Consider the following 27,596-nt stretch of genomic DNA (forward strand, 5'->3'; position numbering starts at 1 on the left):
GCGGGCTTGGCGCACAGCTTTTCGAGAGGGCTGGCGTGCGTTTGGCCGCGGCCGTGCGCACCCGCCAGCCTGCGCGCTCTTCGCTCCACCCGACTGCACAACTTTCTTCGAGTGATGGGCGTAGTGTGTCTGTGAAACTGCAGGAGAAGATGAGCCAGATCGCGAGCAAGGTATGCTGCCGCCCCGATGTCTTACGGTCGCGCCGTCGCGTTTGCGATGGAACACGCATTGGCTTGTGTCCCGTGCGATGGCATTCGTCGCCAATGCCTCCATCGCCCGTTGACGGCCGCCGTCCTACCCTCCGCGCGCCCAATGCTGACCCATCATCGCCATAGAACCTTTACGAGCTCCTGGGTATGCACCACCGACTTCCGATGCCGCGCGCTCGATTCCTTGCGAGCTTCACCGAGCTGTCGATGAGAGCGATGACGAAAGACGAACGCTGGCGCTGACACGTATTCGAAAGGCAACGACCCGGAGCTCGACCCTAACAGGGAACCGGAACCCCCGACCAAGGTCATCGACAAGCCTGTGCAGCGCGCCGGCAAGCGCAATGCTGGCGCTGAGGCACCCGCCCGCGATGCCGCCCGCCCGGCTGCTGGTGGACGCGGTGGTAGGCACGAGGTCTTCGCTAGGGCCGATGCTGGTATGTGGCATTCATTCTTGGGGGCGGAGAGGAGGGAGGTTCGGCGCGGCGCAGAGCGAGCGAGAGGAGATGTAGGCGCTGCGCCAATGGAGTGGGAGTTGGGGTGTGATGGAGGGAATAGACGGCGGGACATGGCGGCATGGAGGCGCATTGTGCTAACACGGCTTCTTTACAGCTGGTTCGCTGAACAACCGCGCCGAGAAGCGTGACGACGGCCTCCGCCAGGACCGTCACCCCAACCGCACCAGGGGTACGTAAATGACGCATTGTCGCTACCTCTCGAGACCGACAACTAACACGCAACAGAGCCCCGTGAGCACCGCGACGCTACCGGTGCTGCCCGCACCAGCCGTGGCCGTGGCCGCGGCGCCCGTGGCGGAGAGTACCGTGGCACTAGGACTGCCCGCGACGACCGTCACAGCCACACTGGTATCGGGTACGTATCAATCCGCTCTCCTTGAGGCTTCGCGCAATTTTGCTAACTTTCCTCAAGCGAGCACGAGAAGCAGGCCGGTCACGGCTGGGGCTACAAGGAGGGCCAGTCCGAGTGGAACGACGAGAAGGCTGGTGACGCTATTGCTGCCGCCGAGGCTAAGAACGAGGCTGGCTTCACTGCCGACACTGGCGCCGCCGACCCTGCTTTCGGCTCCGGCCCTGACGGTGCGACTGCCGCACCCGAGCCCGAGGAGGACAAGAGCAAGTCCTACGACCAGTACCTTGCCGATCTCGCCGAGAAGCGCCAGGCTCTCAGTGGCGACAGCCTCGCCATCCGCAAGCCCAACGAGGGTTCCAGCCAGAAGTTCCCTGAGGGCAAGCCCGTCGAGCGTGTGCAGGAGGAGTACTTCGCCGGTGCCGCCGGCAAGCAGCACCGCGCCAAGGAGAACAAGACCAAGAACGCTCTTACCCTGGACGGCCAGTACTACGCCGCCCCTGACACTGGTGACCGCGGTCGTGGTGGTGCCCGTGGTGGTCGTGGCGAGGGCCGTGGCGGCCGTGGTGGCCGCGGTGGACGTGGCCGTGGTGAGGGTCGTGGTGCCCGTGGTGCCCCCAGCGGTGCCCGCACCGAGCAGCGCAGCGGTCCCCGTGGCGGTGCCATCAACACCAAGGACGAGTCTGCCTTCCCCTCCCTCGGCGCTTAAGCCAGGAAGCCTCAGAACTGCACAGTCACTGCTGAACGCGAGATGCTTTTCCATGAGCAGAGCACGTTCCTCGGTTTATATGTGCTGAGGATCACATGAGCCGACATGATATTGGCTCCAAAATCTGTCGTATGGGACTAAAAACGGAATGAAAGCGTTGAAGCTGTTACTGCTTTTTCTTCGCCGCGGATAGTCATCTTTCGACACTGAACAGAAAACACATACCTTTTCCCCCCTTATGCTTGTGAATCCAGCCGTCTTTGGTGATCAGGCCACGTTTCATTCATTGCTTTCGAAGATCGTCATGTAGGAATTGGGTGCCCGGTGTAAAGTCCCCAGTCATGCGACCACGCATCACAGAGTAGCGATTGTGACGGGACGGCTTCGAGGTTTGCAGTTTCCATCACATCAGTCTGAAGTCGACGATCACTCTCCTTCGCAGGCTTGCACTGCCTCGAGTGCCCCTGTGAAAATCAACTGCTTCTGCCGCTGGGATCCCAGCGACGACAGGCATGAATTGAAGCAATGTTGATAATCGGACGCGTCCCAACGTCACCAGGACGCTTTCGAATTGATTGAAGCCACATCGATGTTCGTCAGCAGATGGCCCGTCACAGCCGCACGGCATCTACGAACCCTACAGCATAAATTTCCGATCGTGGCCTCCCGCTCACCGACAAGGAGAGCATACGTATTCGTGGAGGCTGTGTCAACGAGGCCTCACTTCGCTCCCCCGCACGTGGGCTTGAATGGCTGCGGTCAAGTGATTGGAACAGCTCCTCATGGCGTTAACGGCATTGCTCGATAGACTGTGGGGGAAAGCTTGTACGGGGTGAGTCTGCGATGGACGCGTATGCATTCCGGGAGGTGGGAAGGATGCTCATGTCCGGTTAATCAGCCACCACTATGTGGCTTGCTGGGCTGACCAGATGGCGGTGGAATGTGATGTGTAACTAGGTATCATCGCCTAGATGTAAATGGAGGCGTCTATAGCAGCCTGAAAACAACCGTGATTTCTGCTGGAAAACAACGCCAAAGAAGCTTTCACTCAGAAGAGCTCATCATCCAAATGGAGACGTCTATAACAGCCTGCAGGCAACATCTTCAGTGCATCTCGGATGCATTGACGCCGCCTCTATCCAAGGCGACATAGCTGAGCAGTCGCTGTCATCAGTATTAGGGTAGCTACTCCATGGCTGTTGCCAAGTTAACCTTGTGTCTCGCGAGGAGCTTGTATCCGACGAGACTCTATTTAGCGTCGACCTGCTCGAAAAGCAAACTCTGACATTCTTCTAGAATGAGGGCGGCTTGAAGCACGATATTGCACTAAAGTGCGGACGTCGACCAGGTGGCTGACAATACGAGGAGCTCGTGGGCGCTGGGGTGTCAGACCATCCAGCCTCGTTGTTGGTTGCTCAGCCTTCCCAAACACCGACGCTCGGGCCTCTGGAGCTGTTTTGCGGAGACGCAGCCTATCGCCGTGCGAGCCGTGATAACGTTATTCCGCCTCGTCGAACATCTTAACGCCGCAACGTCTTGCTCTTGGCCGCAAGGGAGCGCTGAAGATAGCCTTGACTCGCTCGAATCATCTTCGATCTGTCATATGGTGAAGCTCCGGCCGCGCGGCCATGTCAACAGCATATCGTATGCCGAGCCGGAATACCAAGACAGGTGCAGCGAAAGGGCATCCGGGTCTCCTCCAAACCGCCCGACTTGGCTAGGCTGATCTCCCACGGTGCGACAGAGGGCACCATTTGGTAGGTAGGCGGTGGCTGCCCGAGGGCGCGATGTGCGGGCATCAGCCGCGACACACGTGTGAGGCCAGCGAGTGCCGGGCGCAGCACCTCTTATGCTTCGATGGCTGGTCTTGGAGGCTGTCGTCTTTCTTTTCTGGATAGTGGGGCGGGCGACATGTCGTGGCTTGGGCTGATGCTCTCCCGTATTACTGTAGCTGATCTCCCTGCGTGGTGGTTCGTTGCTCACCTCATCTCCGCCTTCCATTGTGAGGCCTGACTGGGTCGTCGCTTCATTCACTCTTAGTCTTCCCTATTCTTACAGTTAGAACGTTCAAACTCGACACGTTCATTCAGTATATTCCCGAAACATGAGGACTTTCACTACGGCAGCAGCAGCTCTGAGTCTCGGTAAGTGGTGGATTATCACGCGTTCAATCGCAATGGTACTAACGATTCGACAGGCTCAACTGCCCTCGCACAGCTCTCCCAGCAATGTTTCAGCGAAGTGTGCTACCAACTCAACATTCCGCAAAGCACTGCAGACTCTGGCAATGGCGATATATTCATTCAGATGACTGCCCCGACGAGCTACGAATGGGTCGGCCTAGGTCAAGGTTCTTCCATGAGCGGTGCCAACATGTTCATCATGTATATGTCAGCCGACGGAAGCAATGTCACCGTCTCCCCTCGATCTGGATCCGATCAAAGGGAGCCGCAGGTCAACAGCGCTGCAGATATTAGCGTGCTTGAAGGGTCCGGTGTAGAGGGTGACACCATGACCGCTAACATTCGGTGCGGAAGCTGCTCTAGCTGGAGCGGTGGCAGTATGGATTTCTCGAGCTCCAGCGCATCGTGGATTCATGCTACTGCCTCAGGCTCGGCTATCCAGTCCGACAGCTTGGACGAGAGCATCAGTCAGCACGGCCGCGACTATGGTTCCTTCGACTGGGACTTCTCAAACGCAAAGGGTGGCAGCGAGGTCAACCCCCTTCTCAGTGCTACCGGAACCTTGGGCTCTGGATCAACGAGTGGCTCCGCGACCTCCGGAGCAGCCTCTTGCACACGCGCTCCATCTAAGACTCTTGCGTCTGTCACTGGAACTTCTGGCTGCCCTACTGCCTGGCCCACTGAATTCTCTACCTCCTGGCCAACAGCTCGCCCAACTTGGGCTGCTGACTGTCACCCAGAGGGCTTTGGCCGTGGAGGCTACGGTCCCCCCGGCAATCCTGATTCATGGCCTACCGACGCCCCTTGGCGCGACAACAACGAGAAGCGCCAGCTCCCTGAATGCGACGAAGATAGCTCATCTTCCGGAGGCTCAAGCTCGAACCTCTCCCAGAACGGACGAAGCGGCGCCTTCGGCAGCTCGCAACAGACAATGCTCCTTGCACACGGTGTCATGGCTTCCTTAGCCTTCGTCGGCTTGTTCCCTATCGGCGGTATCTTGATCAGGGTGGCAAGCTTCACCGGCCTCGTCTGGGTGCATGCTGCCCTACAGGTCCTGGCTTTCCTTCTCTATATTGTGGCGTTTGGTATTGGAATCTGGATAGCCGTGAACGGCCGCTATTTGACCAATGCGCACCCAATCATCGGCATCGTGCTGTTCATCATCCTCTTCGCGCAGCCGCTTGGAGGCCTGCTGCACCACAGGTACTACAAGAAGTACGGACGCCGCACAACGGTCTCATATGCCCACATCGGCATTGGCCGCATCGCTATTATCCTCGGAATCGTCAACGGTGGTCTGGGTCTCCAGCTCGCCGGTAACCGCAACCGCAGCCACATCATCGCTTACGCCGTCGTTGCCGCAGTGATGGGTCTGCTGTACATCGCTTCCATCATTTACGGTGAAAGGAAGAGGAGCAGGCACTCTCCTCCGACTTACCAGCACAGCCAGAAGGAGCAGAGCCGCCATTACTCTAGCAGCAATGATTCGGCCTACGATGTACCTCAGCCGCAGGGGTCTCCGAGAGAGTACTACTCGAAACGGGATAGTCGGCGTTGAGAGGGAAAGAGAGTGAAAGTGCGGGTTGAATTTGAGATGCAACGAAAGCGAGATTGATATCATTGCAATTAGAGCGACACGACACGGTATTTTAAACATAACGATATAGATTCTTTGGCAACATGATGGCAGCACGATCAGTGGTATTGCGAATACAGAGCTTCCTCATCCCGATTGTCAGCGTCTCGAGAAAAAAAAAAAAGTCACATGACGTACTACCATCAGCGCCCGACCCAGGGAGCAGCAAAGATCCAGGGAGATAGTGGGAAATGAACTGAACATTACAGCACATGAAATCACTGTTTCCCACTACCAATGAGTGTCTACAGCTACGATGTTGTGGATCTACTACTGTTTGCAGAAGCCTGCTCTCCAGCTCTCGGCCTTGGAATTCAGCGCCCTACGAGACTCGGTTTTGATTGTTTCCGCAATCGATTCGACGAGCGGAATATAGGTTCCTCGCACTTAATAGCCGATTAAGACTCTCTACGACGCGAGATTGCGGGCGGGGAGGGTGTGACTTCGACCTCATTGTCGCTAGTAAGATCGATGATGGTCGCGGGCGAAGAGAGGGGAGTCGCCTCCGTGGTCGAAGTGCTACCACTAACGCTTGAATCGTCGGTAGTAGCATGAGTAGCCTATAGCTTGCGGAAAGCGTGAAGATTGAGTCTCGTAACGCGGTGAACAATTCCGAGGCTAGGCTGGGCAATAGGCTTCTGCAAACAGTAGGAGCGGAGACAGTGCCAGGACTTTCTCCAACAACCCTTGCCACAGCAACAAGAAAACAAGCTGGGGTAAACAAAGGGTGAAACGCTCCAGCAGGCATTGCCGGTCAATAACATAAAACTAATAATTACATCATTCATTCATCGAAGTTATCGTAATAACAGTTGCTACGATTCTCGAGTCTATCATTCGAAGATAGTCAAACACGCGCATGCGGCGTCAAGCAGCCGATGACATGTCCTGAGCATGGACGCTCAGCATTCCATCTTCTCGCCCTCCACGTGCTTCACGGTGGCCTGTGTCGCATTTTCATTCCTCGCAGTCTCCAGCGTCTGGAAGGGTGCGGCCAAAGAACCTGAAGTCAAAGATTCACGCCCGCGCCACCGAAGAAGAGTAGCGGTCGACAGTCTCTACGCAGACGCGTCAAGTTCGAGCAATGGCGAGCCGGAATCACCTTTGACTGTCCTGGCAGAGCTCATCAGCTCCAGCGCGAAGCTCTCTGGTAGACTTCGCAATGGCGGGTCCGACTATGAGACCACAGCCCTTCTAAGCGAGCTGTCGCTCCTCACCGCAAACCTATGCCAGCTACAGGCTGCGGTATGCAACAATGTTGGGGCTATTGCCCCCGGCACGGGCGCTGGAGCTTGCTTTACGGCGTCGGCAAGCTCCTTGAACGCAACATTGAGACTGATTTCAGGCCGGTCAGCCCAAGAATCTACGGCAGAAAAGTCCGATGTTCTTCGCAACGGCCTGGAGCAACTACAAGCGCAAAAGCCTGCTCTGGAGTTCCTACTGAGCACCTTGAATACCTCCGGACTGCCTCCAACCCCACCCTCTGAGCAGAGCAAAGATGATTTCTTGAAACCGGCAGAAGCGGACATGCTCGGCTCCATACCGACAGGCATGACACCGGGAACTGAGGCCAGGGAGTGGATGGAACCACCTCCAGAGTACAGTCCTCCCTCCAGCTCCAGCACGGTAGTCTTGGCGGAAAAAGTGAAGGAGAAGAAAGACGTCGCAGAAGAGGCGAGCTCGCAGCCTCAGGTCGAGAATGGCGAGGGAGACGTCAATGGTGAAGCATTGTACCAGGCAGTCACGGAGGACGACGCGCAAATCCTGTCCGATCTTCTGGAGGCGGGTCTTACTGCGAATGAAGCGTTTGGAGAGTTGCAACGTACGCCTTTGCATCAGGCTGCGCATCTAAATTTCTGCGCGTGCCTTGCGATACTCTTGCGGCACGGCGCAGACATGGGCGCGGAAGACTCGAAAGGCGACACACCACTGCATCTAGCAGCATGGGCTGGCAATGTGGAGGCACTCTCCTCCCTTCTTACTCACGGCGCAGACGTAGATTGGCTGAGTGGCCGGGATGGCTATAGCCCGTTGTGGTGCGCAATCAGTGCGAACCACATCGATGCAGCCCGTCTCTTGCTCAAACATGGTGCGCGTGTGAGCCTCCGCTCTGGTAGTGGACTCATGCCCTTGCACCAAGCAGCTGTGACAGGCCAGAGCGCCATGTGCGAGCTTCTCCTTGATCGTGGCGCTCAGGTCGACGCCAGAGACGACGACGAGAACACCGCTTTGCATTACGCCGCTGCTTCTGGATCAAAGTCGTCGGTGAAAGTCCTTCTGCAAGCAGGTGCTGCAGTAGATGCGCAACAAGCCCAGGGGTTGACACCAGTCCATTGGACGGCTCACAAGGGCCATGTCGATGCGCTCGGACTGCTACTGAACTACGGCGCACCGTCTAACGCTGCCGCGGAAGATGGTGCTACGCCACTCCATCTTGCGGCAAACAGGGGGCATCTTGCTGCAGTGAGGCTTCTCCTTGAGAATGGCGTGAAGAGAGACATTGTTGCAATTTGGGATGGCATGGAAGGCACAGCCGCTGAAATGGCCAGGGCCAAGAAGCACGCGAGGATAGCGAGGACCATCCAGGCTTGGGGAACAAGCTAAGCAATTTTCTTTTCTCTATTCCTTTGATTTTTTGTCTATGTACAGGGCGTTGAATCCATCAAGGGAGACCTGGTATGGGGATATATCCTTGGGCAGGAAGAAATCTTGATTCTATACCAATCTTCTTAGTCATCTATTAACGAAATGCTAATCGTCTATTATGCAGATGTCATGCTTTCTGTCTTTTCAATTCGTTCAACAATGATTCTCTTGAACTCATCCCTAATTTCCACGGGCCCGACGTGTCCCAAACCCTCGTGGAAAGACTTGGTCACACCGCTTTGCTCGCCTCCAAGGCCTTGGAGAAGCATCTCTCCATGGACGAATTCGACCATGTGATCGGCAGTACCATGGAAGACCAGGATACGCTCGCGGCCTACCAAGTCGCCTAATTGCTTCAGCTGGGCATCGCTCTTATGATGGAAGCCTGCAGCATATAGTTGACAAAGGAAGCCCGTACGAGTGAATGCACCAGGTGTTGATCGCTTGTGGATCTCTGCTGCTGCGAAACGATCACCATTCGTCGGGAAAGCCTGAACTGTAGACTCCGTTTCGTCGGGCCTGGCCAGCCAAGCGGCGGAGTAGCAATCGTTTTTGACTTTTGCGATCTGCTCGTCTAGGGCCTTGGGCATCATCAGGTTGATGCGGTTGCGGATGTTCTCAAGGTAAGGCTTGGTTCGAACAATGCGCGGGGCGGTCGAAATGAGGTTGAGACTGCATATCCGGTTTGGAATGAGCATTCCCTGTGCCCCAGCTGTCAGTGGTCGCCGCGCCATGAGATGAGAGTGAAACATACGAGCTCTTGTGCAATCATGCCACCCATAGACACGCCGACGACATGAACGCTGCGATCCTCTGTCCAGCCAACGTGATCTAGGAGCTCCACAAGGTCCTTGGCCATCTCCGACGTGGTATATCGGAGGAGCGGCTTCCCGCTCTCGCCCATGCCCCTGTTGTCGCAAACAAGCGCCGTGTACTTGTCAGCCTCGGTATGGCCGAAGTCTTTTGTTTGGCGCTGCCACGTCTTCATGAAGCCACCAAGGCCCATGATCCACTAAGACAGTGTTCGGATTAGTGAGCCGCAACATATTTCATTTTTACTATGTTGCTGAAGTGGCTGCGCTAGGCTAACCTAGGCGACTTACGATAATCTTCCGAGGACCATGGCCATGGATCTCATAAGCTAAGTTCAGAGGACCGCCTCGCCCGGTTGCCACGTTGATCGATTCTTTGTTTGTTGGCTTCAAGTCCCAGTAGACGTGAGGATATTCTGGATGGGACTGTATCTCGGCTGCCGTAAGAGGGCTAATCACTCCGTCAGTAGCTTGTTACAATTTCGCATTATGCGCGCAAATTTGATACCAACATACGCCATGTCGACTGATATTGGCGAACCCTATACCAAGGGTGGCAACCAAAGTTTACTGGACAAAGGCTTAGGCAGTGCTGGAAGGCCTGTACTCGCCGATAGAAGATCTCGACTAGTACTCGTGATATACAGGTATTGGCTCAAGGTAGACTTGCTTTTGTTGTTACTGTGTCAGCTGATGGTGGTCGTGGTCACCAGATTTTCGAGAGGCGCCCTCGCTTCCACTGGTGAGGTCACGGGCCGGGTTTCCAGCCCGCATTCATCCGGTCTGGCCTGAGCGCAATCCTCACCATCGTATAAGCCATCTCCCGCAACCATCATCTCTTAGCATGCTCACGCATTTTCGGGCCATACTCGATGTAAGTTGACAACTTGAGCTGAGGACCTCGGTCCGAAGAATCCTGCAGCGCCGCCGCGCCAAATCCAGGGGGAAATCGCGAATCTACGTGAGACATGTCAGCTGCAAGAGGCGCGCTCGTGCCGCAGACTTCAGATACAAACATAACCAGAATGGAGACACAAAGAACCTCGACATTCTCCGGTATTTCAACATGAGACATTGCGTAGCCACTTTGTGCCCGAGACGCACCAAAACGCCGCTGGCAACTCTCGTACCTGAATCGTGCGACTGTGGGCTACATGGCCATTCCTCAACAAACTCGTCGTACCGAGGCGAGCGAGTACATGGCACACATTAGTGCGCATGATCAAAGTTTCCTGAAGCTGAGATGCAGCGACGACTCTCCTTGTCCTTGTTGCCGAGATGGATCGAACGAGTGGTCACAGCAGCAGTCATGATCCCAGAATCCTAAAGGAGCTTTAACTCGAGAAGCTGAGATTGATGTATACCGTAAATGAGTTTCACACATCAAGCCATAGTGGTAGAGATCGGGCTAAAGGTTGGAGACTTGATGTTTAAGAGACCACTGCTTGCCTCGTTGGTTCTAATCACGGTCTCTCACCATCTCTACAACCGCCGTTCGCTAGCCTTCGCCAACGCACAACAATGCCGTCGCTTGCCCACATCATTCCTTTCATTTATGCTGCTGTGTTCTTCGGCCCGGCTACATGCCAATCATCGGCCCCTCGTCCAATACCAGTGTGCATCCGCAGTGACACTAGAGATGCTGCAAAACTCGAGCAGTGCACGAATACTACCATCTTTGCAATCAGGGCTGTAAGCAATGCCAGCGACGACTTTGAACAGGCATGCAACAGTATCGATTACAATCAAGCCGCCTCTCAAAACCTCGACCTCTATTTCCTCCGTTACCTGGTCTGCGGGCAATTCGCGGGCAATGGTGTGTTCTACGAGAATAGCGACGATCCAATTGCAGACCTGGCACTAGCAAGTGTTGCTCTTGAAATTGCCATGGAGGACTCTACCAATCCAGTTCTCCGGCGCATATGTCCGGAGCTCAACCTGCAAACCTTGTATGACTTCGGGCTGCCGGCCAGCCTGATCTACGAAGCCGCCTGTGGTGATGTGTATATCCCTTCACCACCTCAGTTTACATCCAAAACCTCGTCATCCGTCAGCTCTACTCCATTGAGCCAGCCGACCTCTTCGAGCACAACTTCAGAATCCTCCACTACCACTACGGCATATACGCTTAGTCCATACCCTACGGTGCCGCTCACGCCTCCTCCCAGCGGCTCTTCTACCACCTCTGCATCATCATCCACGTCCTGCACAACTACGAGTGCTTTAACGAGGCGCCAGATCGATACCAATGCCTCATACGACTACTGGATCAAGCTTCTGAAGAGTGCTGTGTTCGCACTCGACATGATTGAATCGAACGAAGACGACACCAGATGTGACGATGACAACTTCTGGATTGACGTCTTCGACAATTTAGGCTATGATGGCGAATACGTCGAGCTTCTTGTGTAAGTCCATCCAAACATATCCAATATGCTTGGCTAACGATTTCAATCAGGTGTGCTTCTGCCGCGAACAACATTCTCTTCCCGCCGAGCACGCTCATCCAGGCCCGAGCGAGCCTCATAACTGCCATCTATGGCCTCATCTACGCGCAGACCAACACAAATGACTTGGCCCGCCAGATTGCGTGCGACAATCTCAACTACGCCACACTGACACAGGCAAAACTCAATGCCGCGCAGATCACACAGCTTGTGTGTTACCCACCGGGAAGTTCCTCGAGCAGCACAGTTTCGCCTTCGACCAGTCCTACTTCTTCTTTGGACAGTCTCAGCTCTTCCTCAACCAGTACCGCCACCTCGACACCTTCTTCCTCTTCATCAGCCTCCTCTTCTTCCTCAGCGAGCTCTGATTCGCCCTCCACCTCCTCTTCCTCTGTTTCGTTGACCAGCTCGTCTTCCTCCACCAACACGTCTTCTCCCACGTCGTTGACCGCCTCCACATCTTCCTCGACCTCTACAAACTCCACTTCTTCGTCGACCTCCGACATTTCTACGTCCTCCACATCTACTTCCAGTCTTTCCCTCAGCAGTCCCACCTCTTCGGCGAGCAGTCTGACATCCTCTTCGACGGTCTCGACTTCCTCTACCAGTCTAACGTCCTCTGACAGTTCGAGATCTTCCAGCAGCTCGACTTCATCGTCTACCAGTGAAATTTCTCCGTCAAGCAGCTCCACGTCTTCCACAAACAGCCTGACAAATTCATCCTCTGCTAGCTTGACATCATCGTCTGACACCCCTACATCTTCAACAAGCTCGACCTCGTTTTCTGCCAGTTCAACACCTTCTACCACTTCGACCCTATCTTCCAGCAGCGACACCTCCTTGTCACCCAGCTCGACATCTGCGACGAGCAGCCCGACAACGTCAAGTACAACCAGTGGGTCTTTAAGCAAGACCACTTCATGTTCATACGGCTACAGCAATGGCAATAGCACAGACACCCAGTATAGCTGTGTCCCTACCACTCTGGACACCACAGTCTCCGCGCCTCAGACGCCGGCGCCCTATCGCAAGTTGTAAGGGTGTCAACGTGTCCGTGGCCTTGTGATCAAGCAGTCGTCGCCGCCAATGTGAGAATCACTCTGAAGGCGACGGGCTATGACCCTCCTTTGTGGTCGATTGGAATCCACCGCCTTCCTCGCTTCCATCGTTAGCTGCAGTTACCATTTTGTTGAAGCTCGAGAGTTTTGTTATGAAGCATTAGTCTGCAAGCCGTAGCGCTGCGAGTTGGTATTATTCGAGAGCACTCCGTACTAGCAACAGCCTATCCCTGCATCCTCGTAATACGTTCCATTTTGTACCACGTCGCATAAAGCCTGAGTCAGTCACTTGCCCGAGCGTGAACCAGGCCGTCTGCAAGGTGGGTCTCTAGGCGGCAGCGTCTTAGAAAGCGCGTAGGAAGTGCTTGGTTTACGCTTTATTGAGGGCGAGCGTGCGACGTAGCAAGCTGTGAGCCTGTCGTCTTGTTACATTAGCTAGTGGACGAGACTTTGTCACCACTTCGCATATCGTAAGCATGTGGATGTCCTTTGTTTCCATCTCTCCGCGCCAGACACGCCAGGGTCCAGAAAACGGGTGATCGAAGCTCGCTAGCCTCGGGATCGGAGGGAAATTCATTCCGCTCCCGTCCTCGGCAGCAGCAGCAGTGCTTGGCACCAACGCAAGATGACGCGCAGCGAATGAGGGCTCTAGCCGCGAGGGTCGCATTGCCTTTCGCTGGGCCTGAGCAGGAGCCCGGGACCGAATGCGAGGTCTGGATTGTGTGATGACGGTGACTCCTGACCGCCGATTCTAGCCATTACTCCCTCCCATTCACGCTCGCGGACCGTACCTAGGTATAGCGTCGCTCCGCCGTTTCTCTCCATCTGGCTTGATACCGCTCGCAACTTGGGCAGCGAAGGAACTGGCTCCGGTGCCGTGCGTCCCGCGCAGTGGAGGACTGAAAAGGCGTAATAGTATCAACTCACCGGATCGCGAACATCCTACATAACTAGCCCAACGGCGGGCACACTATCCGGCTTCAACCGTTGCAATATGCAGAACACCCCGCCCATGTTTGGCGCTGGGATGCCCCAGGTGCCGCAAGAAATGCGCGGCGACTTCGGGCAAGGCGGACAGTGGTACCAGAACGAAGACTACGGCTACGACGATGGTGAGGGTGCCGCGGACGATGGCGATGGCAACACGCGCGATCCGAAGCGCCGGCGCATCGCCCGGGCTTGTGACATGTGCCGCAAGAAGAAGATCAAGTGCGACGGGAAGATGCCGAAATGCAGCCATTGCGAGAACTACAAGACAGAATGCGTCTTCACGCAGGTGGAGAAGAAGCGAGCGCCGCCGAAGGGAGCGAAGTACATCGAGGGACTGGAGAATAGGCTAGGACGGATGGAGAGCTTACTGCGACTCAGCGGACTGCTGGCTGAAGACGATGGAAGAACAGATCTCGGGACACTGGAGAAGAGGTTACAAGAGCGCAGTCAGAGTGCTGCGCGCAGTAATGCCACTAGTCCGCAGTCGCAGGCATCGCCCGCGGTGATGGGAGGAAAGGCTGTCAGCAGCCCAAACACAAGCACGCCTTTAAATCAATCAGTGACGAGCCCCGATGCAGCAAATGCAACTACAGAGGACGCTTCTTCAAAAGACCCCAAATCCAAAGAAAACGTGGATGCTTTGGCAGACCAGATGTGCAGCCTGATCACAAACCAAGCCGGCGAGACACGGTATATTGGCAGTTCGTCCGGCTTTTCGATCTTCAGCCCCAAGGGTATACAATGGGTGAACACCAAGACCGGCGACAGCTCGTTTCAGCACATGATAGCAGCAGCCGCAGAAGACGGGAATAAGTTCGATCACTGGAAGCCGGAAGTCTTCGACGACTTGTTCAGCCGCCGGATCTTCAAGCCTCTTCCGGGCAAGCAAGAATGCTTCGCTCTCCTTAAGGATTTCTTCGAGAACTTCAATTTTATGTTTCCACTCTTCCATGAGCCCACGTTCATGCACCTGGTCGAAAAGCACTACTCCCTGGACCCTTACGAAGGAAGCGGGTGGTGGGCTTCTCTCAACGTGGCTTTGGCGATAGCACACAGACTGCGGGTGATGAGCAATGTCGTGGATTCGGAAGAAGACGATCACGCTTGGGGATACCTAAAAAATGCCATGGCTGTCATGACGGAACTGACCATGCGCAACACTGATCTTTTGTCCGTGCAAGCGCTGCTGGGTATGGCTCTTTTCCTGCAGGGCACTCCTAATCCGCAGCCTTCGTTCTTTCTGGTATCTGCTGCGATTCGCCTCAGCCATTCTATTGGCCTGCACAAACGAGGGTCTGGATTCAATCTCAACGATGTCGAAAACGAACAGCGCAAACGTGTCTTCTGGATAGCGTATCTGATGGACAAGGACATCTGCTTACGATCTGGCCGACCTCCAGCGCAGGACGACGATGATATGAATGTCGAGCTGCCATCTGAGGAGCCGCCAGACAACGTGGGCAACATACCTCTGGCGGCTGAGACTTCCGATGGCAAGAAAACGATGAACCTTTTCCGGAAGCTGTGCACATTTGCACAGATACAGTCGCGTGTTTACAAGCAATTGTACAGTGTCAGAGCCGCTCGGCAGTCTGATGGCGAACTGTTGAACACCATCGGAGACCTCGACCAGGCGCTCGAGGATTGGAAGGATAGCATCCCCATCGATTTCAGGCCTGAACATGAGATCAAAGCAAGCAATACACCGCTGATCCTGCATGTTGTCGTTCTGCACTTTGCTTACTACAATTGTCTAACAACTATCCACCGGATGAGTGTACATCACGGTTACTGGAGCAGCAGGCTTAGCGACTACGCTATTCAAGGGCTTAATGCGCGACCTTTGAACCCAAGGGTATTTATAAGCGCGGCTCTTTGCGTCAACGCGGCAAGGACAAGCATTGGTCTCATTCGATACATTCCCCAGGGAGACTATGCTTGCGTCTGGTAGGTTGATCCCGGCCATTCCTCGCGTCATTCGTGACCATCACTGACTTCGTTAGGCTCATACTGTACTATCCGGTCTCATCGCTTGTGACTTTGTTCGCGAATATCTTACAGAATCCACATGATGCTCGCGCACGGAGCGATCTCAAGCTCATGTCGTCTGTAGTCAGTTTCCTGGCCATGCTGGAGCGCGATGTTCAAGAGTCGAACGGCCAGGTCAACCGTATGCTCTCGGTGTGCGCCGAGTTCGAGCGCATTGCCAAGGTCGTGCTGGACAAAGCCGAGCGTGACATGAGAGGACGGGGCAAGAGAAAGCAGGCGGAACGTGAGATGGAAAAGGATCGCATGAACGGGGCAATCGCAGCAGAGCTCGAGCGTGGCAAGACGTTGGAGCAAATCCAGGTTGAGACGCAGGCGGCGTACCGTCGCCCGGTGCAGACGGAAAGTCTACGCGCGACGATGTCACAACCCGGCAGTGCTACCGCTGGCAGCCCAGCAAGTTGGAGTGGTAGTCAGGTGGGCTGCGGCGCATATACCGGTCCGGGACAACATCACTTGCAAGATCAATCGATGCGGCCGGCTCCCCCGCAGACCAGCAACGGACAGTGGAATCCAGCTCCATTTGCCATGCCCACGGCCAGCAACAACACACCCAACATGCACGCCGCTTCGCAGCCTGGAGATATGGGTCAGGGCAATTTTCAGAACAGCTTCCAAACTCCGAACATGGATGATCCCCTAGCTGACTTCAACATGCCCAACAACAACAACAACGGGAACTTCACCTCACCTGACGTCAACGGCGGTAACGGCTTCGGTGCATCTTTCCAACAACCTTTCGTGCCACAAGATCTGTGGCAAATGCCAATGACGCTGGAATGGGACTGGGCAGAGGGGCTGGGTATGGGTAGTTTCACGCCGGGACCGATGTTCAACGACCAGGACGCGTTTTTCGGGCAGACTGGTGTGGGCGGCATGTTCGCTGGTGGGCAGCAGCAAGGCAACAATCCCAACAATCACGGCCCAGGTCAAAACTAGAATTGGTAGTGGATGGGATAGAGGGTCATCTGGTAATCATCACGACTGTCACGATGCGAATGATTGATTTCGAAGGGCGTTCTGGAGAAGACAATGGCTGGGCTGAGCACGGAACAGAATCGGACGGTCGCTTGGTGAAGCGCTAGACAATATGTACGATATACAACATCTCAACCCACAGGCGCACCGCTGCACCCGCCGCCTCACCACGAACGCGCGCATGCCGCTCCCACGTTCACATGCGAGGGACGGCGTGCCGTCGACGCTGTGGAGCCGGGCAGCAGCGGAGCGGGCGCATCCGCCCCACACCTGAAATCCAAAGCTCGCGCCGGTGCACCCTGCCGCTTCAATTGACTGGAACACCGCCTACCACTCTGCACCTCCCCACCTCGCGCTCTCTCCTCCCTCCCTCCCATCCTCTCCCTCTCCTCACCACCACCGCCCGTCCATGCCCTCGCGTCCGCCGTAACCTCCTCCACCACACCCCACGCCCACACCTCCGCACCCCTCCGCCCCGTCGCCACGACACCCGCCGCGCCTCTCCACCTCCGTGAGTCCCTGCCCCACTTCCCCAACAGCTGCGCGCGCGCCGTGACTGATTGATCTCGCGTAGCTCTACCGCCCACACCACCTCTTCTCCACCACCGCCGAGCTTCGCTCAGCCGTCACTCCGCCACCCTACACCTACCCCTCCGCCTCGTCCTCCTACCCTCCGACCATGTCTACCGAGGACATCCAATCCCCGCCCCTCGACGGCGGTGTTGACAACATCGCCGACCAGCTCGGCTCCCTCAACACCGACGAGCACCAGCACCCGCGCACCGAAGAGGAGTACAACCAGGCCCAGCTCACTCTGCGCGCTGTCGTCACCTCCAAGGAAGCCGGCGTCATCATTGGCAAGGCCGGCCAGAATGTCGCTGACCTGCGCGACAAGACTGGTGTCCGCGCCGGCGTTAGCAAGGTCGTCCCGGGCGTCCACGACCGCGTCTTGACTGTCACTGGTCCCCTCGCCTCTATCGCCGATGCGTATGGCCTCGTCGCGGACTGCCTTGTCAAGGGCGCACCGCAGATGGGCATGGGTGGTGTAGTCGCCAACCCCAACACCCACCGTAAGTTGAGATGACTTTAGTTCATTTTGTCAGGTTCAAGCTAATCTCCCGCAGCCGTTCGTCTCCTTATTTCGCACAACCAGATGGGCACTATCATCGGCCGTCAGGGTGCCAAGATTAAGCAGATTCAGGACGGCTCTGGCGTCCGCATGGTCGCGCAGAAGGAAATGCTTCCTCAGTCGACCGAGCGCATCGTCGAAGTTCAGGGTACCCCGGAAGGTGTCCAGAAGGCTGTCTGGGAGATCGGCAAGTGCCTTGTCGATGACGAGCAGCGCGGTTACGGCACGATTCTCTACAGCCCTTCGGTTCGCGTCCAGGGCAATGGCGTCGGAGGTTCTGCCAATGGCGCTGGCTACGGCGCTCCGCGCAGCTTCAACCGTACTGGCAACGGCGCCGACTTCACTGCGACTTCGCCTCCTTCTTACAATGCGCGCCCGGACATGGGTGCTAGCGGCCTCGGATCGCCTACCGTCGAGGAGGGTGAGGATATCCAGACTCAGAACATCTCGATCCCCGCCGATATGGTGGGCTGCATCATCGGTCGCGGCGGTAGCAAGATTAGCGAGATCCGCAAGTCTTCCGGCGCTCGCATCAGCATTGCCAAGGCTCCGCACGACGACACCGGAGAGCGCATGTTCACCATCACTGGCGGACCGAGCGCGAACGAGAAGGCCCTGTACCTGCTCTACGAGAATCTTGAGGCAGAGAAGATGCGCCGTAGCCAGATCCCTGAGGCGGCCTAGACTGCTGGCTTCTCCCGGTGTCCCAAAGCCTAGCTCAATACGACTCATCCTCGTTTGGCAAAGGAGCACGTTCTTGCAAAAGCGAATCTCTCAACCCTTCAACCTTCACCTCCTTCCCACACTGGCACATCTTCATGACGCCTAATGATTATGACAAAATGCATGCTTCGACGAGACCTTTCCGAGCAATTCGACACCCTTACCAGCCCTTCCGAGACATAACACTCCTTTGCTACCCGAAACCCGACCTCTACTTCAACCATCTCACGATACGGTCCATCGAAAAGCCGGCGGCAAGACCAGCTGCTCGCTGACTGGTCGCGACTGGACTCCCATCCAGTCGTCAAGTCGCATTGTTCTCTGTGTTTCTGGTTTGGCTGATGCTTGCTGGCGAAGAGGAAGTGGCTTTGCATAGCACTATACCATTTTATTTTGCTTTTTCGATGGGATGTGGCGAAGAAGGCGAAGACGGCGAAGTGACATGTGTAAAGCGTTCTATGGTTTGCTTTGTTTTATCTTACCAAATTTTCCAAGATAGTGCTTTTCTCAGACATGGCACTCTGTGCTTTCTAATGAAAATTGCAAAATCGAGCATGTCAGTTTGCGGAAGCGGGTGCACATACGATTTCCATGAGGCGTCTTTCGGCGTGCAGCTTCACACCTGCGTCATGTTGTCTTCACGTTTCTCAGGTTTCGCCCGCAAGGACAATGACGGAGCAGCGAACGCTGCCCTTCATGATAAGGTAACCACATCACCTTCAGGCCATCGGCTCTTGTGACCACGCCCAAAGCTTACCAAGCCACAATGCAGCCACGACGATCCAAATCCCTGCCTTTGGCACGCTTTGTTTACCCCGAGCCAAATCGGGCTCCCTCTCTTCTACGCGTTCTGGCTAATTCGCCGCCCGTCGGTACACTAACTAACCGCCTGGCCCCAGGACCACCGTGACATTTTCGCAGCCCTCAAACTCAAGTAATAATAATCACGGCCCTGCCCAAATCTGGGCCCCGCCGCCGTACCATGAACTCTCGTCTGCTACCACAGGTACCGCGAGCCACCGTCGCCGTGAAGAAGTTCCGCTTCGTCTGGCGTCTGTCCTGCGGCTCGCCCTCGCTCCCCCTGGCTCGCTCGCGGTACCATGGCTGCGCTCGCTTGTTGGACTCTGCTAGCCTCGTGAGCGCCATCGCCTGACGTCGTCCAAGTCTCTTCATCCCTGTTCTCATTCCTGCCACCTCGCTTTCGGCTTTGCGAAAAAAGAAAAGCAAAGCCAGAAGTCCTGCTGCAGCCAAACCCGGCCAAATCCTCAGGCCGGCGCGCAGGCGGAGCCCCAACCCCGCGCGCGGCGTGCTTCTCGCAGCAGCCAGCCGCCCAAAGTTCCCCAGGCTGCCTGACGTCTCATCTCCCAATCTCTGGTACGCTTCCCGACTTCAGGAGATTGCGGACGGACAGCCTGGCGCGTGCATCCCATGTGGGCTTCGAACCGTTTCAGCAGGCGCGCGGCGCCGTTTCTTTATTTTTGCCCCTTCTGCGTCCTTCCGTGGTACCTGGCGAGCGCTATGAAGCTCTCTGCGGCCGTTCATAGGACGCAGGCCGCGGCGTGCTAGCGGGTGTCTGCAGATGGGGGGTTTGTCTGGTTCGGAGGAGTTTGCGGTGCCGTTCTTTGAGGTGGGTTTTGGATATGGGATTCGAGGGCTGGGCTGGGTTGGTGGAGAGAGGCGGCTGTGGATGGGGTTATTTTTGTCAGGAGGGTTTAGGGGTTGTGGGAGATCGGAGGTTTTGTCCTTAGTATGGTGCTATCAGGGGTTGGAAGTGAGTACTATTGACATCTAGTAGTATTGACATTTCTATGGACGTTCCTTCGCAGCTTTGTCTACTTCATGCCGTGAGCACTGTTCTCGCCGCCATAATACTGCAATTTGCATGCCGGGCAGACCACGAGGTTGCACCAGGTGCATTCGATCGCCTTCGCTGGTCCTTGGACGCCAATCGACGACTCAGGTTGATTCTTACCGCCCAGTCTCCTGCGCTTAGGGTGAGGAGCGCCGCGTTCCTCCTCACTTTTGCCAGGCACGACCTTCGACCAGCAACGATTGCATTCCATCAAGTCAAGGTTGCCTCTGTTCTCATTGCTCTTGTCGACCCGATAGTCCCCGAACATGTGTGGACAGGACCACAATTGATAGCGAGGCTCATCTCTCGGTTCCTCGCCGAAGTCTTCTTCGGCATCGGCCCAACGAACCTCTCCTCCGGCATCTAGGTCCTGGGAGTCTAGGTCAGTCCGAGGCCGCCGATTTGCAGGACGATCCCTCGGTCTGATGTTTGCGGCCGGGCGATTGAAAAGGTCGCCCCATCGCAGTCTCTCTGCTTGGAGCATTCTGTCAAATTCGTTGGTTATGGTTCCTTCTGACACTTCTTCCATCCGAAATGGACGATGTGTAACAGCCGACCGCGCAGCTAATTCCGACGCTGTTGGCAGTGGCAGAGGACGAGGATTGTCGACCAGCTGCGTCCGTGGTAAGATCTGGAACGTGGTTGTGGGCCGTGGGACAGCATGAGGACCGCTCACATCGCTCTCAGGTTCGCTTTCCTCGTCCCGTCTGATCGTCGCTCCTCTTTCTTGGCCGTCTCTATTTGCGCCATTTTCTTGTCCAGTATTGCCTCCTTGCGGAGCGATACCTCCGCGCTGAACAACAAAGTCGCCGCCATCGTCGTCATAATCTTCGAAGTCATCCTCGTCTTCGCTTTCCGTCCGACAAGCTCCATTGCAGACATCGATCGACATGTTGCAAGACCAGCAGAAGTGTGCTCCGCAGCGACACTCCATGTGCGAGCAGCCGTACATCTTCTTCACGGCCTGCTTGCAATTCGGGCACTGCTTAATCCTGAAGCGCGCCAGCATAGCCTGCTCTTCGTCTTTCGCCGATGTGTCGCAAAGACCCTCGTGCTCAATCTGACGGCATTTCGCGCAGATGCCAATCTGGCATTCAAGGCACTCGAACTTCGTTTTCTCCGCGCCGTTCTGGTCGCGAGCCTTAACGATCTCCTCAGGGATGAAGGCCGAGCACCTCGGCGCCGGGCAGTAGACCTTGTCTTTGACGAGCCATTCGTTCATGCGTGCCCGGTAGGCGTTTGAGTCGACGTCGTCCAAAGCGCTTATAATGGTGTGGAGCTGGATGAGGCCGCAGCAGCGTGGTGGCGTGAAGTTATCCTCGCGGTCCAGGGCGTTGACGAAAACTTCCTCGAGGCAGACGATGCAGTATCTGACGACGCAGCGTCTGCAGGGCAAGATTAGGAAGTCGGTGTCGACTAAATCGCAGCAGATGTCGCATTCCCGCTGCTCTGTTGTTGATGTGGATTGTGGAGGCGCTGTCGCCGGTATTGATGTAGCCATGGCAGGTGTTGGCGCTGATATTGGGAGGTTGGGTGGAGACGCTGTGGTTTGTGGGTTGAGTGGTGGATGTAGGCAGAAAGGCTCGCGTGCTTTGTTTTTATTGTCGCCCGCTGCAGTCGCGCTCGTGGGTGAGGCAGTCACGACTGGCGCGACTGGTGGTCGATGCGGGCCTGAGGTGTCTGACCGGCAACGAAGCAGGTCATTGTTCACCTGCGTTCACCCGATGCGCAGAATCATGTCTACGTTATGTCTGACACCGAGCATTCACTGCTTGAGATGGGAAGACGTTCCTTGCATTGTCGGAGTACGCCTAGCATGCGTCTCAATCGGCCACTTGCTTCCAGGTAGGGCGGGTCAGGACGTAAGGTTCTTCCACTCGTTTGTTACAGGTCGAAAAGTCACTTTGCCAGACCGGTTCAATCAACAGGGACACGACTAGCTCGATCCCAGTAATATTCTGCCCACCCTTTGCCAGAGATCACACCCATCATAGCGAGCCTGAGGGCAATGGTGAAAGCCATCTTCGATTTTGTTTTGTTTTGTTGCGTGAGGTGATACAATCATGCATCAACCCGCCTGTCTTGCGTCGCACGGCTCTCGAGTGCTCTGCACGATGGCAGCAACTGCAGTACACCGTTCTTGGCAGATAGGCCGTACATCGCGAATGTCATAGAGAAGAAAGTCGACCCTAGGCATTCCGATTTTTCGAAGGATGTCCACTTCCATTTCATCAGACTCCACAACGACCCCACCAAGATGAACCGCGCCATCTGGAAGGGGCATCTGGGGAAGCTCGCCATCGACCCCACCTCACCTGCTCTTCCGCTCTGCCCAATGCAACTCCAGTACCAAAACATTCTTTGACTCACAACAAGCACATACAAGAAGACAAAGACTCACCATCGATCCCGCCTCATCTGCTCCCCCGCCCTATCCAACACAACTGCGCTAATAATCGACTCACATCACACACACATACACCCACGCATACATACATCAACACCTTGACCCGCCACATCACAACTCCAACTCCACCCCATCAACAACAACAACACCACAACAATGCCCGCCCCCCGCCCCCTCCTCGACCACATCATCCTCCTCGTCCCGCACGCCCACCTCACGCAGCCCCCCTCCTGGCTCAGCGCCCCCTTCACCCTCTCCCCCGGCGGCCGACACGCCGACAACCGCACCGACAACCGCCTCATTCTCCTCCCCGACGGCGTCTACCTCGAGCTCATCGCCTTCGTGAACGACGACCCGCAGCGCCGGGCGGGGCACTGGTGGGACAAGCCGTGCGGGGTCGTGGATTGGGCTCTGACGCTTGCTGCGCCTGAGGCGGAGGAGGATGGGGATCTGGCGGGGGTTAATGAGAGGTTGGAGAGCGCGGGTTCGGGCGTGCGGTATGATGTTCCGATTAAGGGGGGCAGGACGAGGCCGGACGGCGTGGAGATGGAGTGGCGGGTTGGGTTTCCGCGGGGCGTTGCGAGGGGCGTTGTGCCGTTTTGGTGTTTTGATGTTACGGAGAGGGAGCGGAGGGTTCCGGTGCCGGGACCGGGGATGGAGCATGCGTGTGGTGCGGTGGGGGTGGAGGGGGTGAGGGTGAGGGTTGCGGAGGGGAGGGTCAAGGAGGTGAGGGAGGCGGTTGGGGCGGTGTTGGGGCGGGAGGGGGATGGGGTTGGGAGGGTTAGGGTTGGGGTTCCGAGGGGTGGGAGGGAGGCGTGGGTTGAGGTTGCGGGGTTGGAGGAGGGGGAGAGCGATGGGTTGAAGTTGGAGGTTGTGGTCAGGGTGAATGGGAGTGGGGAGGCGCCGCGGGATATCCGTGAGCGGATCGGGGAGGGCGAGGTGGTGATCCGCTTTCAAAAGGCTTGAATCTTTGTGTCCGATGGCGCGGTGAGACCGGACAGGCACCCAGATGTACAGGCGGGATGCTAGGAGTGACGGTGCGATGGCAGGCAAGGATGGAACCTGGCCCCAATCTGGGTTGTGCCACATTGGCTCTTGACAGCAGGTCCCTGCGGTGGTTCGCCTTGGGCTGGGACACTGCAGGCGCCTCCTGTACTGTCAAGCCCGCTGTGGCGGCAGTCACACGATCTTTTTCCGGCATATATCGTTACACCATCTAATTTGCCTGGGGCGGTAGGCGGCAGCTGACAGCTGCACTTCGACATCATCGGCGTCGACGGCTGTTGATCTGGGTGAGGTGCAGCGCGCTTGGAGAGACAGTGTGTAATATTTGACGAAGGATTGAGAAGCAAGGTAGTATCCAACCCCTGGTTTTGTTTCCAATACATAAAAGAGTCTGCACCTTTGGGTATCTGTGATTACAACGAATGAAAAGAAGAGAAGGGGGGAAAAAAAAGCCGATGAAAGCTAAACCCTGAAGACGCGCTATAGTCCAAGTGCCGTTCGCCTCTTCAATTAAGCCATGCTCACGCCCGGCGCGAGTAGACAAGAAGCAAGCGGCAGCGCGTGTAGTCAAAAAAGATCCATCAAAACCCCTGCGTCAGACGGAATGAAACGTCGCCGACGACGCCTGATTTTCCAACCCTGCCGCCCCGGTCGAATCCAAGCCACAGAGGCTGCGACCAGAACGCCAAATTGTGGAAATATGCCCAAAGTAATTTTACAGGTAGTAGTGATGAATTGTCCCGGTGAAGCAGTGCTGTGCCGGTGCCGTGGTTCCGTTCCTAGAACCCCTGGTGTTGCCACCGATGTACCCCAGATCTTATTTTTTGGAAGTCCAAACGCCATGTGCCGAATGAGAGTGAGTCGCAGTGTTGCTGTGATGCGATTCGGTGGGAAGGCGTGCCGCCCGCGTCGGAATGGAGACGGTGCGAGGCGACGGACCGAGAAAGCAGAGTGAATGAGGTCGCTAAGAACGCTGGACGAGATATTATGCAAAACCGGAAAGGATTTTTAGAAAAACGATGGTCGAAGAGGTGTGACCGAGAAAGCGAGTGTGTGTGTGTGTTGGCCAGCAGCGAGGTTGTGGTTGGTGTTGACCGAAGTGTGAAGTGAAGGCAGCGTCGGCGTGCTGTGGAGCGCGTTAGTTTTGACTTTCGGCAATCAAATTCGGGCATGCAAGTTCCCTGCAGGCCGGGTGTGGATACGTACAGGGAGGAAGCAATGGTGCTTTCGGCTCCTCACATGCGGCTGACTGTACCGACGAGGGTGTTGGGGTTTTGCGAGGTCGGCGAGAGTATCGCGACGACGAAATGTGCGCACGCGACAGCTGGCGATTGAGGCGAATTTATCGTCTCTTGGGCGGCGGCTTGGGCTTGGGAGTGCCGGTGGTGTCGTAGGCGCCGCGACCCATGATCATGTCGGACTCGTTGAACACCCGGGTGATCATTGTGAGAAAAAAAAAGTTGTGGAAAGGACTGGCGCGGACGGTCAGTATATATCGGCGCCAGGGGCGTGTTTGGCGACGAGGCAGTCGCACAAGGGTTGACTCACCTGGAGCAAGGGCAGCGAAGTACCGGCGTCGGGCAAACAGACAGCCTGGCTGGGACAAACGAGCTGGGATGCGGGAGGGCGGGCTTGTCGAGCGCGCTTGGTGGAACGGAGGCGATTGCGGTGTCAAGGATGGTGGACTGGCGTTGGAATGCGGCGCGGGATCATAAGGCGGCGCCTCGTGCGATGTGCTGTGGGAGCTGTGGGAGCTGGCGGGCAGTTGGGAGCTAAGGAGCGTGAGGCGGCGATTGCGCGCGCGGAGGGCTGGTTGCAGGGTTGCAGTGAGGCGTGCTGGCGGGCGCGGGCGGCGTGGTCGAGGAGCGGGAGGGTGAGGCGGCGAGTGGGAGGGCGGAGAGCAAGGAAAGTGAGGGCGAAGATGGAAGACTAAAGAGACACGGCGGCGGCGGCGGTGATATAGCTGCGCGGTCGATACCAGCGAATTTGGGCGGCAGGGCGGCGCGCGGACACGCCCCCTGGCAAGCGAGAGAGACATCAATTTGCCTGGGGCGGCGGCAGGCCTCGCGCTGGCTACGTCAAAGCGCGATGGTTTGGGACAGTGCTGCGACGGGCGTGGACGGGGAAGCAGGATGAAACAGGCGCCCCTTTCGATCGCCAGCCGCTAGGGCGCCCGCCTGCCCGGCACGGAGGGCGACTAGCAGCTGGGCCGCCGGCTAGAAGCGACTAATGCAGGAACGCCTTCTGCCGCGCCGGCCGGAAGCCCGTCACCTGGTTGCTGGCGGGAGAGAGGGCTGTATGTAGGGATGTGCTGGGTGGCAGACGTGCAAGTGTACTGGCCCTCTGCGGTGTGTGTGCGTTGTGTGTGCCGCCTGGACGTGCAGCGCGCCCCGTGGTAGCGTCGCCCGCCAGATGCGCATGCAAGCCACCTGCACCGGCGCCGCCTGTGTATGCACGCACTGCAGCGTAGACAGGTTCGACGGTACGCCCCCAGATGCCACAGTACGGTACCTCACTTACCTGACTGCACACTGCATGTCCGGCACCGGCAGGCCCAGCGCACCCGCGCCACAGCACACCTCACTGCACCCGCTGCACCCACACGCCCGCACAGTCAGCTCACCTCGCTCCCGCCTCCCGTAATCACCACTGCCCACTGCCCTCTGCCCTCCGCCCTCCGTATCACCAGCACACCCTCGCGACTCGCGCCCGTCCGCGCCGTGTCATTGCCGCGCTCCATCCAATTTGCCTGCCCGCTTGGGCCGCGGCGCTGCCAGCCCGGGAGCCGCTCCGCCCAACGCCCGACTCGTGCGCCCGCACTAGAAGGCCGCCAGAAGGAGGGCAGCGTGCGCGCTCCGAGGCACCTGCCCGCCCACGTCCACCGCGCCAGCACCGCGCCAGCACCGCCCTCAGATCGCAACACGAGGAGCCGCCAGCCCTGGCCCCGGCCCCGGCCTCCCGGAAGATTGCCATCGCCTGCCTTCGAGAAGGCTGCGCGCGCGCCCATCCCTACCGCGGCCACGCACGCGAACGCATCATCTCCTCCGCGCGACTGCTCTGCCACCCTGCGCCCAACCCGCGCCTCGCCGCCCGGCACGCCTGACCGCGCCGAGGTCGTCCCAGCCTTTGCCTTTCGCCCGGCACTGCGTCAATCACCGCCAATCCGCCAGGAATCAGTCCGTCAATCAGACCCGCCGCTCTCGTCAGCGCTGCCGGCGCCGCTGGTCCCCTGACGCATCCTGCACGCTGCCGTCCCCCAAATCCGGCGCGCCGCCTGCACCATCCTGCGCCAGCCCGCCCACAAGGCTGCAGGACGGACAGGCACGCGAGGCACGCGAGTCGCACCTCTGCCGAAACGCTCGCCAACCTGTCAAATCTCATCTCTCCCAAACGAGCCCAGCGTGCACCAGAAACACGGCTGCCGAGCGCCATTTCGCAGCGCAAGGGTCTCCCCTCCGCGGCCTCACCACCCGTTTCCATCATCCCTCTGCCTCCCATCCTGCCCTGCCCCGTCGGCGCTATCGCCGCCCTTATCGTCACATCCGGTCGCGTGTCGCAAACCCTCGCTCGAAACAGCCCCAGCACAGAAGAAAAAAAATCGAAACGCACGCCCGTCTCAGCACTGGCCAGAGCGCTACATCACCACAAGGCGGGCGTTTGCTGTTTTCCGTCGCCCTGCGAGGGTTTTCCTGTGTATCCCCGTGGTCTGTCCGTCGCCCAAACAAGGCCATCCGAGGCACACCCTGCTCGTCACCGAAGCAGGCTTGATCCTTTCTCGCCTCCCGTCTCGTCTCGTCTCGCTTGCACCGTGCTGGCATGCCTTGCTTTGCTCCAACCGTCGACGTGTGCGTAGACCACCTAGCTAGCTCATCCGCGGCACGCGGAAAGGCAGAGCCATA

The 27,596-nt window shown here is 57.1% G+C and overlaps 9 protein-coding genes across 9 annotated transcripts; 7 read left to right on the forward strand and 2 right to left on the reverse strand.

The window, feature by feature from the left end:
* Window positions 1–64: 64 nt before the first annotated feature.
* Window positions 65–2,024, forward strand: WHR41_01635 (uncharacterized protein). Its single transcript, XM_069370241.1, has 6 exons — window positions 65–170; window positions 336–354; window positions 467–646; window positions 822–896; window positions 953–1,082; window positions 1,140–2,024. Exons 1-6 carry the CDS (start codon window positions 150–152, stop codon window positions 1,783–1,785), a joined length of 1,071 nt encoding a protein of 356 aa, XP_069232887.1. The 5' UTR covers window positions 65–149; the 3' UTR covers window positions 1,786–2,024.
* A 1,575-nt stretch (window positions 2,025–3,599) lies between these two features.
* WHR41_01636 (uncharacterized protein) lies at window positions 3,600–5,822 on the forward strand. The gene is made up of 2 exons (XM_069370242.1): window positions 3,600–3,929; window positions 3,983–5,822. The coding sequence occupies exons 1-2, from the start codon at window positions 3,890–3,892 to the stop codon at window positions 5,524–5,526; spliced, it is 1,584 nt and encodes a 527-aa protein (XP_069232884.1). The 5' UTR covers window positions 3,600–3,889; the 3' UTR covers window positions 5,527–5,822.
* A 676-nt stretch (window positions 5,823–6,498) lies between these two features.
* Window positions 6,499–8,208, forward strand: WHR41_01637 (uncharacterized protein; the record flags this gene model as incomplete). Its single annotated transcript, XM_069370243.1, has 1 exon — window positions 6,499–8,208. One exon carries the CDS (start codon window positions 6,499–6,501, stop codon window positions 8,206–8,208), a length of 1,710 nt encoding a protein of 569 aa, XP_069232885.1.
* An 81-nt stretch (window positions 8,209–8,289) lies between these two features.
* On the reverse strand, window positions 8,290–9,896 carry WHR41_01638 (uncharacterized protein). The gene is made up of 4 exons (XM_069370244.1): window positions 9,579–9,896; window positions 9,354–9,513; window positions 9,005–9,262; window positions 8,290–8,951 (listed from the first exon to the last, which is right to left on the reverse strand). The coding sequence occupies exons 1-4, from the start codon at window positions 9,581–9,583 to the stop codon at window positions 8,367–8,369; spliced, it is 1,008 nt and encodes a 335-aa protein (XP_069232892.1). The 5' UTR covers window positions 9,584–9,896; the 3' UTR covers window positions 8,290–8,366.
* Window positions 9,897–10,583: 687 nt separating this feature from the next.
* WHR41_01639 (uncharacterized protein) lies at window positions 10,584–12,459 on the forward strand (the record flags this gene model as incomplete). Its single annotated transcript, XM_069370245.1, has 4 exons — window positions 10,584–11,470; window positions 11,521–11,719; window positions 11,917–12,123; window positions 12,301–12,459. 4 exons carry the CDS (start codon window positions 10,584–10,586, stop codon window positions 12,457–12,459), a joined length of 1,452 nt encoding a protein of 483 aa, XP_069232893.1.
* Window positions 12,460–13,276: 817 nt separating this feature from the next.
* Window positions 13,277–16,878, forward strand: WHR41_01640 (uncharacterized protein). The gene is made up of 2 exons (XM_069370246.1): window positions 13,277–15,504; window positions 15,561–16,878. Exons 1-2 carry the CDS (start codon window positions 13,562–13,564, stop codon window positions 16,540–16,542), a joined length of 2,925 nt encoding a protein of 974 aa, XP_069232609.1. The 5' UTR covers window positions 13,277–13,561; the 3' UTR covers window positions 16,543–16,878.
* Window positions 16,879–16,913: 35 nt separating this feature from the next.
* On the forward strand, window positions 16,914–19,003 carry WHR41_01641 (uncharacterized protein). The gene is made up of 3 exons (XM_069370247.1): window positions 16,914–17,092; window positions 17,156–17,651; window positions 17,706–19,003. Exons 2-3 carry the CDS (start codon window positions 17,261–17,263, stop codon window positions 18,392–18,394), a joined length of 1,080 nt encoding a protein of 359 aa, XP_069232608.1. The 5' UTR covers window positions 16,914–17,092; window positions 17,156–17,260; the 3' UTR covers window positions 18,395–19,003.
* Window positions 19,004–20,265: 1,262 nt separating this feature from the next.
* On the reverse strand, window positions 20,266–21,786 carry WHR41_01642 (uncharacterized protein; the record flags this gene model as incomplete). The annotated part of the gene is made up of 1 exon (XM_069370248.1): window positions 20,266–21,786. The coding sequence occupies one exon, from the start codon at window positions 21,784–21,786 to the stop codon at window positions 20,266–20,268; it is 1,521 nt and encodes a 506-aa protein (XP_069232607.1).
* A 1,062-nt stretch (window positions 21,787–22,848) lies between these two features.
* Window positions 22,849–23,658, forward strand: WHR41_01643 (uncharacterized protein; the record flags this gene model as incomplete). The annotated part of the gene is made up of 1 exon (XM_069370249.1): window positions 22,849–23,658. The coding sequence occupies one exon, from the start codon at window positions 22,849–22,851 to the stop codon at window positions 23,656–23,658; it is 810 nt and encodes a 269-aa protein (XP_069232606.1).
* Between the last annotated feature and the right edge of the window lie 3,938 nt (window positions 23,659–27,596).

This window comes from Cladosporium halotolerans (assembly GCF_011745625.1).
Source record: "Cladosporium halotolerans strain TM138-S3 chromosome Unknown Sca4, whole genome shotgun sequence".
Taxonomy (NCBI): domain Eukaryota; kingdom Fungi; phylum Ascomycota; class Dothideomycetes; order Cladosporiales; family Cladosporiaceae; genus Cladosporium; species Cladosporium halotolerans.